Source organism: Artibeus jamaicensis, unplaced genomic scaffold (genome assembly GCF_021234435.1).
Source record: "Artibeus jamaicensis isolate MK-2021 breed Jamaican fruit bat unplaced genomic scaffold, CSHL_Jam_final scaffold_1283, whole genome shotgun sequence".
Taxonomy (NCBI): domain Eukaryota; kingdom Metazoa; phylum Chordata; class Mammalia; order Chiroptera; family Phyllostomidae; genus Artibeus; species Artibeus jamaicensis.
This window is the reverse complement of record NW_026522028.1, coordinates 20,324,288-20,337,426: the sequence shown is the minus strand read 5'-3', so window position 1 is coordinate 20,337,426 and position 13,139 is coordinate 20,324,288. Positions and strand designations below refer to the sequence as shown.

At 45.5% G+C, this 13,139-nt stretch overlaps 1 protein-coding gene across 1 annotated transcript; it reads left to right on the top strand.

Annotated features, from left to right (window-relative positions):
* The first annotated feature begins 455 nt into the window (after window positions 1-455).
* Window positions 456-12,926, top strand: TCEANC (transcription elongation factor A N-terminal and central domain containing). The gene is made up of 3 exons (XM_037157423.2): window positions 456-559; window positions 2,869-2,988; window positions 9,741-12,926. The coding sequence occupies exon 3, from the start codon at window positions 9,749-9,751 to the stop codon at window positions 10,802-10,804; it is 1,056 nt and encodes a 351-aa protein (XP_037013318.2). The 5' UTR covers window positions 456-559; window positions 2,869-2,988; window positions 9,741-9,748; the 3' UTR covers window positions 10,805-12,926.
* The last annotated feature ends 213 nt before the right edge of the window (window positions 12,927-13,139 follow it).

The following is a 13,139-nucleotide window of genomic DNA, read 5'->3' as shown; positions in this document are numbered from 1 at the left end:
TGCTGCATTCCCTAGTCCTGCCATCACTTTGGTTTTATTGGAACCTTGCAGGGAAAGATGTGTACAGGTGATTAGTGTGGAAAGCACATGGCTGCTTAATGAATGTCTACCACTTTCACATCAACTAAAGTATGCCCGGGGTGAAATAAATAGTTGAGGAATTAATTACTGTGTTAAATAGATAACATTTTGTCCGAAGTTTTGTCAATATTTAACTGAGCACTGTCTTGACTGGAAGCAGAAAGGGTATGTTGTTGAGGAGTTCAACACTGCTGCTCAAAAACGTTAGTCGCGCAGTTTTTTTCAATTCCAGTTCTGAAGCTGGACTCTGGGCCCTGGTCCGACATCCTCCAGAGACAGCTGCAGAAAGGCTGCCCTAGAGCCACTGATCGCTCTGCGCAGGCGCTATTTCCCTAGCACACATGCGCTCAATGCAGGCCTTGTTCTCTAAACTGCGGGCTCTGATTGGTTGAGCCTTTCTGGACTTGCCCTGGGAACCAGGAGTTCTCTCTAGACTTGGAGGCCGCTGATGGCTCCCTTCCTAAGCCTAATCTTCTCGGTGAGCCCTGAGCGGGTTCAGTTTGCCTGGATCTCTGCCCACCCCCTGCTCGGGGAGGGTCTGTGTACTCCCTGGGCGGGACTTCTGGGGCTGGGAGGGGGGTTGAAAGGAGGAGGGGGGAAGGGGGAGGGGCGAAGCGAGGAGGGGGAGGGTCTTGATGTACTCGGCGCTGGGTAGAGTCCAATGTTCCTTCGACCCCTCCTCTCCCCCAGATGAAGTCGCCAGGGTGGCCAGATTTCTCGGGGCCGCGGTGCTTGTGTTTGGTGCCAGACTGTCACCCTGGGATAGTTGGCAGCAGGCTTTGCTGGTCACTCCACCTCAGCCCCTAGAACGGGAACCCTGGCGGGCTTTTGGGCTGATCCCTTCCCCTCGATGCAACTTTGCTAGGGATCAGCATAACCTAAGAGGGCCCCAGCGCATTATTGAGTGACAATTCAGATACTTGAACGCCCTTACCAACCTTTGGCACTTCTCTCTATGCGGGGAAGGGGCTCCTTGTGTGGCTGGAGAAGTGTATGTCCGTTATAGCCAGAACGTTAAATTTTCTCTTTAGATCTTGGAGAGGTGTAAAGATCTACACATATCTAGGTTACTGCTGATTTGTTACCAGCTTTTGGAAATTTTCCTTTGCTTATTCCGTTCTTCTGGGTTTGGGCCAAAGATGTGCCGACGTGTGCACCTCGCCCATACTGTAGTATTAGTTAATATTTACAAGCTTTCACATACATTCAGTCAACAGATATTTAGGGCCTGCTCTTGCTGGCGCTGTATAAGCTCTGTTTTTGATATGTATTCAGAAGCTGGCAGTATAGGTGGTTATCTAAGCATTATCTGTATTTGCGTATGCTCTAGAACTACATTGTCCAGAATGGTCGCCACTAGCTACATAAGGCTATTTATAGTATTTAGTATTTGAAAATGTGCCTAGTCCAAACTGACTTGTGAAAGAAGTATAAAACAGCAAACTGTTGAGAATTAGTATGAAAAAATATAAAGTATCTCAATACTTTTTATGTCCGTTACATGTTCAAGTGGCAGTATTTTGGATGCACTGGGTTAAATAAGATGTATTATTAATTTCACCTGTTTGTCTTTTAACATGGCTACTAGACAATTTTAAATTCTTTCGGCGGCGTGCATTATGTTTCTATTGGAGAGCACTGCTCTAAAACGGATCAGCAAACTGTGGCCTGCGGCCCGATCTAGCCTCCTTGTCTTTGAAAAAAAGATTTCTTGGAGCAAAGCCCTTCCCATTCACTTATGTATCATCAGTGGCTGGTGTTCCTGCTACAGGATCAGCAGAGTTGAGTAGTGCACACCAAGATCAGATGGCCTGTAAAGTAAAACATTGACTTTTGTGTCCTTTAAAGAAAAAGCTTGCCAACCCCCTGTTCTAGAATAATGCCTGGTATGGTAGATACATGCTAAACCTTTTCATTGTGGGCTTGTGTAATTGTCAGTCAGACTTACTGTGCGACAAGTGTAGTTCTAAGGACTTTGTAAGGACTATCTTGTTTAATTCTCACATTAATCCTAGGATGTTGGATTTCCCTCATTTTGTAGATGAGGAAAATGAGGTGCCGAATGGTCATGAAAGTTACCCAGTGTGGTCAACACACACCACTTCTGGGAACTGTACCTTTTCTTATCCTCAAATGACTTGACTCCTAGAGCCCCTAAAGCCCCCTGGATTAGCTTACAGTACACATGATGCTTTTTTTTTAAAACTAGAATTTTAGTTAGTGACTTTTTTAGGCTGGAATTGAGATGAGTTTGGTCCGTCGTGAAAGAAGCTGAGAGGACCCTGAGCTTAGGTGCAGTGGGTACAAGCGAGATGATCTGTAGTGAAAAGAATGAAGCTCACAAGCACACAGGAGAGAGCATCCTGGTTGCTCTTCACCTCTTCACTCATTTAACAAAAAGTATTTGTTGAGCCCTGGCTGGTGTGGCTCAATGGATTGAGCACTGGCCTGCAAACCAAAAGGTTGGTGGTTTGATTCCCTGTCAGGGCACACGCCTGGGTTGCAGGCCAGGTCCCCAGTGGGGGGTGCTTGAGAGGCAACTGCACATTGATGTTTCTCTCCCTCTTTCTCCTTTCTCCCTCCCTTCCCCTCTCTCTAATAAATAATAAATCTTTAAAGAATATTTGTCGAGTAATAGTGAGCACTGGCCAGATGTTTGCCAGGTGTATATCAGTGAATGAAACAGACGTTATTCTTATGGTCTTATGAGGGAAGGTAGGCAATAAAAATATTAATGTGATATGTGCCATGAAAAAGCAATGTGCAAATGCTTGATGTTTTTAACAGGTTTCCTCATCTGTAAGATGGAGATAAGCCCGTCTCAGTTCTTGTGAGGACTGAGGGGACATGCCTGTGTACAGCACGTGAGTTGCTCCATAAATGTGCATTGCCTTCTGCTGTTAAGAGGTGAGTGAAGGAATGAATAAGGGAATCAGGTGCATCCTGACACAACATGGCAGCCACCACTTGTAATTTGTAGGGAAAGGTCTCAGAGTGGTTTTGCATGGCAGATGTTTTTACTATTTTCTGATTTGTCGGGGGCTCATCTAGCAACCGCATTTGGGAGGTTCTGTGTGTTCGGTCCAGGAGCAGGATGGGAGCTGTCTTTGGGCTGGTGGCAGCATACCTGGGTCACTTCTGCTGCCAGAAGGGACTTGTGCCTGTGCAGTGGTGGCAGCTCTGGTTTAAATCCAAATCACCTGGTGAGCTGAAACAATACCCAGGCCTACCTTCAGACACTCTTAATTCATTCTGATGTCATTCTATCAAATAAGGGCCTGGCGTTGTTTGTTTTTGGTGTTTTGCTGCTTAATTTCTCCAGGCGGTTTGGATTTAGAGTGAGGATGGAGAACCACTCATGGTGAGAGATAAGCCAGGAGCACAGGCCCCGAGCTGTGAAATGGGCGGTGCCTCTAGGTAGTTCAGTCAGGGCACAAGAGAGGCCGGAAGGGGGTGTTTTATTAGCTGGCCAGGGACCTTGGCTACATCCTGAGAGTGGAAGGGAAGCCCTGAAGGGCCCTAAGCAGGAAAATGAGGGACTGTCTTGCTGAGAGCTGTGCTAAAGAATGAGCCCTCTAACAAAGTGCAGGGAAGGGGTGAGGAAGCAGCTGGAGCTGGCCAGAGGATGGCAAGCCCAGATTTGGTTTCAGTGTTCCTCCTATCTGTGTCCCTCCTATCTGTGTCCCCTAGTCGATGATGTCTGTCCTTAAGGAATGTAATCGGCCCCTTTCTTGTCTGTGTTCCTTCCTTCTACTGGTTGGCACCTCCTTCAAGGCAGAGAGTATCTCTTTAGGCTCAGCATCTATCATGCACTAGATACATAATAACTACTTATGGAAGGAGCTACGTAGAACTCGAAAGCGGACACACAGCTTCTTTTGTCTTTTTATCGGAGTTCCCAAAACTTTGTATCCCAGTGCTTCTGCACTATCCCTCCCTAGGGCAATAAGTTCTTTATAGTCACAAAATTGTCCCATGGGGGAGGAGAAAGTTTCACAGGATTTAAATGCTGTTAAAAATATGGAGGACAATGGAAACCAGGGTGGTAGATCCTTTTAAAATTAAGACTAGTATGACTGTATGATCCAGCAATCCCTCTTCTGGGTATATACCCCAAGGAATTGAGAACAGGGCCTTGAAGAAGTATTTGTACCCCTGGGCTCACAGCAGCATTAGTCACAACATCCAAAATGTGGAAGCAACCCAAGTGTCCAACAGATGAATGGATATGCAAAATGTGGGCTCTTCATTCAGTGGAACATTATTCAGCCTCAAAAAGGAAGGAAATCCTGACACTTGTAACAACATGGATGAAACCTGACGATATTTGTTTTTCTTTTTCTGTTTAATTCATCTGTATTTGTCACAACCTTTTAAAAAAGCAGAATGTGGCTTGCACACTACATGTCCATTCACAAACCTTGGAGCTGCTTTCAGAATGGCTTTACAACAAGCCTGGGTCGGCTCACAGTTTTGCTACTCCCAACAATACTTGTCTTTGGAAACAAGCGCTGTGTATCATTACTCCCGTCAAGCTGGTTTAGCTTGGCACACTGATTTCTAGAGGGGATGGAAGGTTTAAAAAGTAGACCTTAGGGGATAAAAGTTGTTTACCTCAACACTTCAATAACAAAATATTAAGGACCACAAAGTTAACAAACATGAGACTATACACACCTCACAATAAACAGAACCTCATCCTGTTAAAGTAAGCCAGGTCGAAACTGAAAAAACTAGCTCTGTTCAGGGCCTGAACTATAACAATATCATATACTCGGAAGGGGAAAGAAACCTTCTCTTTCCTTAAGTAGTTACTGTCATGCCATACAGGTTTTTTAAGTGTTAACACAAATGAAAAAATTCTTGAAAGAGACTTGACGATATTACGCTAAGCGAGATAAGCCAAGCATGAAAAGAAAAATAAATACTATATGATGCCCCTTGTGTGAAGTATCTAATGTAGTCAGATTCATAGAGATAGAAAGTAGAATGGTGGTTGCCCAGCGCTGCGGGCAGGAGGGGTGGGGACTGGGGAGTCAGTGTTTAAGGCGTACAAGCTTGTTTTGACAGACGAAGAGTTCTGGAGGTTGGTTGCATAGCACTGAATGTACTTAATACTTCTGTACACTTCAAAAGGGATAAGATGGGTAAATGTTGTGGTATGTGTAGTTGGCCACAATGAAACATTGAAAATGAATAAATAGGGAAAAAAGGTAAATAAGGAACATAGGGAGTGAAGAGCAAAGTGCTTACGTGTGAATGCATAACTTGTATAGATTGCCGTAAGGAACAAGTGTTGCTGGGATGCCAGATTGCTGCTCTCAGGGCACTGATGCCCTGAGACTGCAGTTAGGTTCCCCTTCAATATTTCCTGGGCACTCTGACCCTTCGTTGAGAAATCCTAACCCAAGTTAAATATTGCCTAACTTCCTTGTGGGCACCCTAGACCTGTCTCTTATTAACCAGCTTGCTGACATCCAAGCGAACTTCAATCCTGATTTTTTTGGTGCGAATGTGTATAGAATGAATATAGAATGCAGGCAGGATGAATGTTTCTTCTTTGTTAGAAAACCTTCCCGCAAGTGGGGGAGGGCCTGAGACCTCATCATTCTGACATGCTTCCTTGACTTCCTCTGAACCCCGAGATCTCAGGCGGATAAGTTTGAAGCAAATATCCAGCAATTGAGGGTGTGTATTTTTTTTTCTGTGCTATCTTGCCTGTTCTTTGCTGAGCCTTTGATTTTTGAGAAGACCTCGTCTACTGTCTTCAGTCTTTAGAGGTGGAATCCCAAAAAGGAAACACAATGATCTTGAAACACTGAATCTTGATAATTAGAAAAACAACCATTCACCTAAGATCCTGCGTTGATGGCACATTGGTCCATTCAGTGACTCTTAAATGACTAAAAAAAATAAATTAAAAAATTAAAATAAATAAATAATAGACTGCCCGGGTTGTCTACATTTCAGTTTGCTCTGGTGGTAAAAGATGTAACACTCAGGCCTAGCTGGGTGTGGCTCAGTGGATTGAATACCGGACTGTGAACCAAAGGGTCACTGGTTTGATTCCCAGTCTAGGGCACATACCTGGGTTGTGGGCCAGGCCCCTAGTAGGGGGCACATGAGAGGCCACTGTTACCGAACAAGAGGTCCGAGGGAGGGGCAATACAATATTTGGCCCACCTAGGGATGCCCAAAACTGTTATACAACAGGGGTCCCTCCCAAAAACAAAATACTAGAATCTACTGGGCCCTTCTGTCCGCCGCCAATTGGAAAGACATCTCTTAATGCCAGAGATTTGTGAAAAGGAAGCAAAATGTTTATTTAATGCTATTCAGGCCTAATGCCACCACTAAAATAGCAAAGTCCTTTAGGGTATACACCTACACCCACACAGCACTCCCTTCTCCCACTGTCCCAACTCCGGGTACCATAAATCAGGAAAAGAGCACACGTCCCTTTTTCAGGCCGCTGGTGCCATCAGCTGTGTCACTGTGCAGGATCTCGAGTTAATCCAAAGTACCGTGGTACCCTCTCATGGTCCACTGGCAAGAGTCCTTTGTACCCAGTTCCAGTCAAAGTCTCTCTTGCTTTTTTTCAGGCCACGCGGCCAAAGGGGGCACCCCAAAGCCGCGTGGGCCTCTTCTACCAAAGCTGCAGGAGTCCGCACTCCACCAAAAGCATGTGGCTGTCTTCTTCACCTGGCTGCAGGGATCTCCATTCTGGCAAAGCTGCGTGGTTTTTCCCTTTCACCTGGGCAGTTATCGCCTCATGTCCTGGAGCCAGTCTTTTCCAAGCTCTCACCTAGGCGCTCTCACTCCGGAGCGCAGCCCCTAGTTACATCCTGAGTCCAAGCCCTTCTCACTCCGGAGCGCAGACCCTAGTTCCCATCTTGAGTCCCTGCCAAGTTCCATCCTCAGTCCCTGCTACTCCCTTCTTCCTGGCTCCAAACTTGGCCACTGCTATTTAACATATCTATGAAACCAGTTAAAGGTTATAGATATGTTAAATAACCATTCCTCCAGAGGTTAGCTCCAAAACTGTTGCTATGCAAAATAGCTCTCAATGGCCCTGGCTCTATTCATCCCTTCCCCCTGGGGGGGGGGGGACCGTGAGGACATCTTAATATGTCTCTCCAATATTCCTATACACTTTGAATTCTGGACACCATTCCAAATCTGTTTTTTTGGGGCCCCCCCTCGCTGCACCCTGTATCACCACCACACATGGATGTTTCTCTCCTTCTCTTTCTCCTTCCCTTCCCTTCTCTAAAAATAAGTAAATAAATAAAATCTTTAAAAAATGCAAGACTCAGAATCTTGGTCATTCTTGAGCTGACCTACAGGGAAATACCAGGAGGAACCTCATAGCTGTGGCCAAGGGTACTTAATTCTTCTATTTGGTGGTAAAGTTTGAGGGGGAGAGTCAACTGTTTCAGTGCCAGCAATAGCCTTCTGAGGTCATTGTGAATGAGCCCCATCCGAACACAGAGCCCCAGGTGACGGAGCACCTTTCCAGTGTCTGGTTCCAGAGGGGAGGGTCGGTTATCCATTTTCGTCGCCGTTTTTTCAACAGGCACATATCTTAAATGTCTATAGACTTTGTCACGAAGTTATAGCAGACTAATAACTTTCCTGATTATGAAAATAATAGCACACTCACCATAAAAAAATACGGAAAAGAGTAAGAGAACAAACAAAAATCACCTTAATCTTGCCATTCAGAAAATGGCAGTCTAAAATGTCATGTATCTATTTTCAGCCTTTCACGTGTGATTTTGAAGTAAAATTTGGTTCAGACTCTATATGTTGTGTGTACGTATCCATTTTATTCAGATGTAATTTGTATGCCATACGATCCCCCTATTTAAAGTGTGCATGTTAGTGTACAGGATGAGAGTTCTGGAGGTTGGTTGCACAACACTGAATGCACTCGACGTTACTTCACTGTATACTTGAGAAAGGGTTAAGATGGTTCATTTGAATGCTTTGTGTAGGTTTTAGTACATTAACAGTTGGACAGCTCGTGGCAGCTCATCACCCCAGTCAGCTTTAGAGAAGGTTTTTCACCTCACCCAGGAAAAGCCACTCCCTTCCCATTCTCCCCACTCATCCCCCTGCCCAGCTATAGCCAACCACTAATATACTTTGTGTCTCTATGGATTTGCCTGTTGTGGACATTTCGGAAAACGAAATCATACCCCGTGTGGTCTTCTGTGCCGTTGACTTAGCGTAGTGCTCTGGCTCATCCATGTTGCAGTATGTATCAAAATTTCATTTGTTTTTATTGCCAAATAACATTCCATTGTATGGCTACACTACATTTTGTGTATTCATCAGTGGTGTATTCACCATTGATGGACATTTGGGTGGTTTCTGCTTTTTGTCTGGTATGGATAATGTTTCTGTGATCATTCGTGTGCAAGTTTAACCATTTGGGACCTTCTAGTTTCTTCTCCGTTTGAAGATAAGGCTTACCTTTACAGCCCCTGCATCTGTCATTTCCTGAAAGTAAGTTTATAGTAGTGGATTTGCTAACCAAAAAAGCACATCACACTTTACAGCACTTGGCAGATGGTTTCTGATCACATTCGTTCCCTCTGTGATCACCTCAGTGTTCTTACTCTGGGGATCTTCAGCGCTGGGTATTTCATATCAAGTGCTGTAAAACGGGAGTCCGTGAACTTTTTAAAAGACAGGGTCCCTGCCATCAGGACGCTCATGTTCACGTGCAGACCAGATGGGCGGATACAGATCCCCAGGCATCATGTAGGCAAGGTTCTGTACATTTAGTAAGGACGTGGAGAGAAAGATAGACTGGTTAGGTAAAGTAAACATTTGCCTGCCCAGGATGAGATGCACACAGATGTAGTCATCGAGCAACCTTTTGCACCTAAAAAGTTAAAAAAAGAAAAAAGTTGACAGCACTGAACCCTGGCCTAGGGACCAGTTAGTCCAAAGTCGTAAGTCCTCCGGATTGCTTAGTCTGAACCTTCACCCTGTTGTTCAGAAGACTTAGATGTAAGCACAGTGGGGCCTGTTGAACGCTTTGGGGCCCATCGGACCTGGCTCCGACTGCCTCCTCACCTGTGCTAGCTCACAACTTCTTTAGATTCCTTGGGACATCTAAACAGCATCCCCTTGTGCCCTGTTTCTCATTCTTTCATATTCATGAATGTATCATGTAAAAATTATAAAATCAGTCAGTAGTTCTAGTATGTAGCTGATTATGGGGGGGGGTAGTCCAGCCTCGCTCAGCTGTACCCCACGGATGTGGACACTGGCCTGATTTCATCCCCAGTGTGACCACTAAATTCCATGCATGCAAAGGAACTGACTAATCTTGATCCTGGAAGCTCATCGATTGTAAAATTGGAGGTGGCAAAAGTTATAGCAGGTCTTCCAGCAAGCCTCCTTTATGAAGCGGTTAATGCAGAAGCCATTTGCAGTGTCCTTTGTAAAAAATGACTAAGAATCAAACTTTGGAAACTAAACCATGCCACACTGTACATCCCGCTTTCTAATGTGTCGCACCCACTTTTATTATGTAACTCCTTTAGAAAGCACTGAGTAGCAGAAAGTGCTATGCTACTATCAGGAAGCTGTGACTGGCAAACGCAAGCCTAAGAAAATGGAAAACTCTTTTTTTTTCTTTGCAGCTGTGAAAATGTCTGACAAGACCCAGATAGCTGCCAGAGCTACCCTCATTGAGCAGCTGGTGTCTGAAAGGAACTTTGAGGATCTTGGCGACCACCTGACTGGGCTAGAAGCTCTACACGTGACTAGGGAGCATCTCCAGCAGACAGATGTGGTCAGGGCTGTGTACAGAGTCCTCAAAACCTGCCCCACGGTGGCTTTGAAAAAGAAAGCCAAGTGTTTGCTCTCGGAGTGGAAAGCTCTTTATAAGGATCCTCATTTCAAACCAAGGGACCCCACATTCTGCCCGGTAGGGGGAAATAACAAAAACTCAGGACTTTCCTGTGACTCAAGTCAAGATGAGACATTGGGTGGTTCCAGTTCTGATCCCCTGCTATTGTCCCAAGATGTTAGGGCCAAAGCCACCAAAATGATTGCACCTGAAAACAGCCCTAATCTAATGGAACCTCAGGAAGAGTATGTCAGGGCCGGTGGCCCGAAATCCATTGACAAGAGAGCAGGTGAGTTGCTGGATCCTGTCGTGGCCATGAGAACTAAATGCACGGAGCTTCTTTATGAAGCTCTGACCAGTTCTTCCACAGAGCAGCCCAAGGCCGAATCGTGGCAGAACTTTGCAAGGGAAATAGAAGAGCACATTTTCACCCTTTATTCGAAGAATCTCAAGAAATATAAAACTTGTATCAGAAGCAAAGTGGCCAATCTGAAGAACCCCCAGAATTCTCACTTACAACAAAACTTGCTCTCCGGGACCGTGTCGCCAAGAGAGTTTGCCGAAATGACCCCAATGCAAATGGCAAGCAAGGAACTGAAGCAGTTGAGAGCTTCCTATACCGAATCTGGCATACAGGAGCATTGCCTCCCACAAGGGGCCGAGGGCACACAGACGTGGAAAATAAAATGCAGACGCTGCGAGAAGTTCAATTGCAGAGTCACTGTCATTGCCAGAGGGACACTTTTCCTTCCAAGCTGGGTGCGGAAATCAAACCCAGATGAAGACATGATGACCTATGTGATCTGTAATGAGTGCGGGGAGCAGTGGTACCACAGCAGCTGGGTGTGCTTGTAATTGTAAAGAAACGTTCTCCACCACAGGTGACAGGAGTGACATCTTTTATTCATGTCACCCTCCTATGCTTGTTTTTAAAATCTTACACACATTGTTCTTAAAACAACCCTAAAAAGAAGGGAAGAGCTCCAGCTGGTGTGGCTCAGTGGATTGAACACCAGACCATGAACTAGATGGTCGCTGTTCGACTCCCAGTCAGGGTACATGCCTGGGTTGCAGACCAGGTCCCCAGTGCGGGGCACAGGAGAGGCAACCACACATGGATGTTTCTCTCTCCCTCTCTTTCTCCCTCCTTCTCCTCTCTCTAAAAATAAATAAATGAAAAGCTTTAAAAAAAGGAAAGAAAGTCGTTTGTTGAAGTTCACACCACTGCCGCAAAGTTGATGGTTTGGATGGAGAGTGGATGACCTCATTGTGCTTTGTGGCCTCATTAGTACTTCGCTATCCTCAGAGTGGCTGAGAGGAGCTCAGAGTAACCTCAGAGTCTGTTAGAAATGCAGGCTCTCAGGCCCCAAGCTATTGAATCCGCACCTGCATTGTGGCAGGATCCCTGATATGGGAAGCTTTGAAGAACCTCTGTGTAACCTTTATTTGCCCAGATCCCAGGCGCCTAAGGAGAATGATGGGGCTGTCTAGGATAAGTAAACAACAGTGCATTAGCTAGGGCTGAGATTAACACCCCTGCTGTTAAAAACTGACCTTCAAATTTAGCCTTTGTCCTCTGCTTCTGCCCCATAGCTAGAACTAACTTCCGCATTCCGCTTCTGTACCCCGCTTTGCTACGTAGACAAGAAGACCCTATAGACTATAAAAACCCCAAGAATCCTTTGTTCCGGGCTCAGAATTTGGATATTGACTCCTCTGGGCCCATGCACGTTAAAATAAACCTCGTACTCCACAAACCCTTGGTGTCTGGTCGCTTCATTTTCCTGCAACATCCCCACACAATCCGGTCCAATAGTTTGAGAAGTGCTACTGTCGGGGCTGCATATCAGAATCATTTGGGGAGGTTTGAAACCCCACCGAGGCAGAAGGCCCACCCTTGCACAGTGACATCTGAATCTATGGGCTGTACCCCAGGTGTCAACATTTCTTTTTTATGTCCTCAACTTCTTTTCAGATGCCCCCAGAGTTGAGCACTGCTCATCCGAGGCTCTCATGTGGTTCTTTTCACAGCTGCGAGAAAAGACTGTTCTGTCAACTTGACAGATGATGAAACAGATCCCCCGAGGTGCCGTGACTTGCCCAGGCTGCACAGCCATAGAGGGCTTGACTCGAACTGCTCCCAGATTTTCTTCCTCTGAACTCATTGGCAGAGACTGCCCCCGAATTGACCTCTGAGCAATGTGCTCCTGGAGACAGGGAACTTAATGAATAGTGCCTTTAGGCGCTAACATTCAGTAACCAGAGTTTTGTCCTTTCCCCCTCTTTTCTCATTTTAAAGGTCTCCCTTAAGCTCCAAAAGTTAGCCTATAACTAATCCTACAGTATTTTGTTTTGAGTCCTTAAGATGAGTGGAAGGAGTCATGTATTTTTTTTTCTTTGCAAAGTTCTCCAAGGCATATCAACTCTTCAACTGTGACATTTTGTTTTTGATGTTAGGGAGTCTTCGTGTTCTCAAGGGCATGTATGGTAGGGCTGTAGGGGAGGGCAAAAGCCCTGCTAGGCTCTGTAGCTGGGAGGCTGCAAATCAGACTGACAAAAGGCAGGTTAGCAAGAGAAAACCAGTTTATTATACATGTAGGACAAACTCAGTGATGGATAATGCAAAGGTGTCATCAGAAGTTGGCGCCTTAACAAAAACAGCCCTGGCCAGTGTAGTTCAGTGGGTTGAGCACGGGCCTGGGAAGCAAAGGGGTCACCAGTTGGATTTCTAGTCAGGGCACACGCCTGGGTTGCGGGCCAGGTCCCCAGTAGGGGACATGTGAGAGGCAGGATGACCACACATTAATGTTTGTCTCCCTCTATTTCTCCTTCTCTTCCCCTCTCTCTAAAAATAAATAAATAACATCTTGAAGAAAACAAAGAACAGTAAATTTGTAGAGAAGTAGTAACAAGAGGAAGCAAAGGGGCTTTAGGCTTCTAGGGGCAGCAAGCTGGGAAAGTAGATACATGAGGGACCTAGTGGAAGATGATAAGTTATTTAGTCAGGTTTGTTCGTGTAGACTCTTTGCAGCGCCTTCTCCTCTCTGGCGATAAGGTTGTTTTCTCCTTCTTGGTACAACATTTGGGAGGGAGATTTATGTTCTGCTTTTGGAAAGGACAGGGAGCTCATCCTCTGTCTGCTTTTTCTCATGTGCTTTCAGCTCAAAATGATCCTAATCTCGCAGTGGTG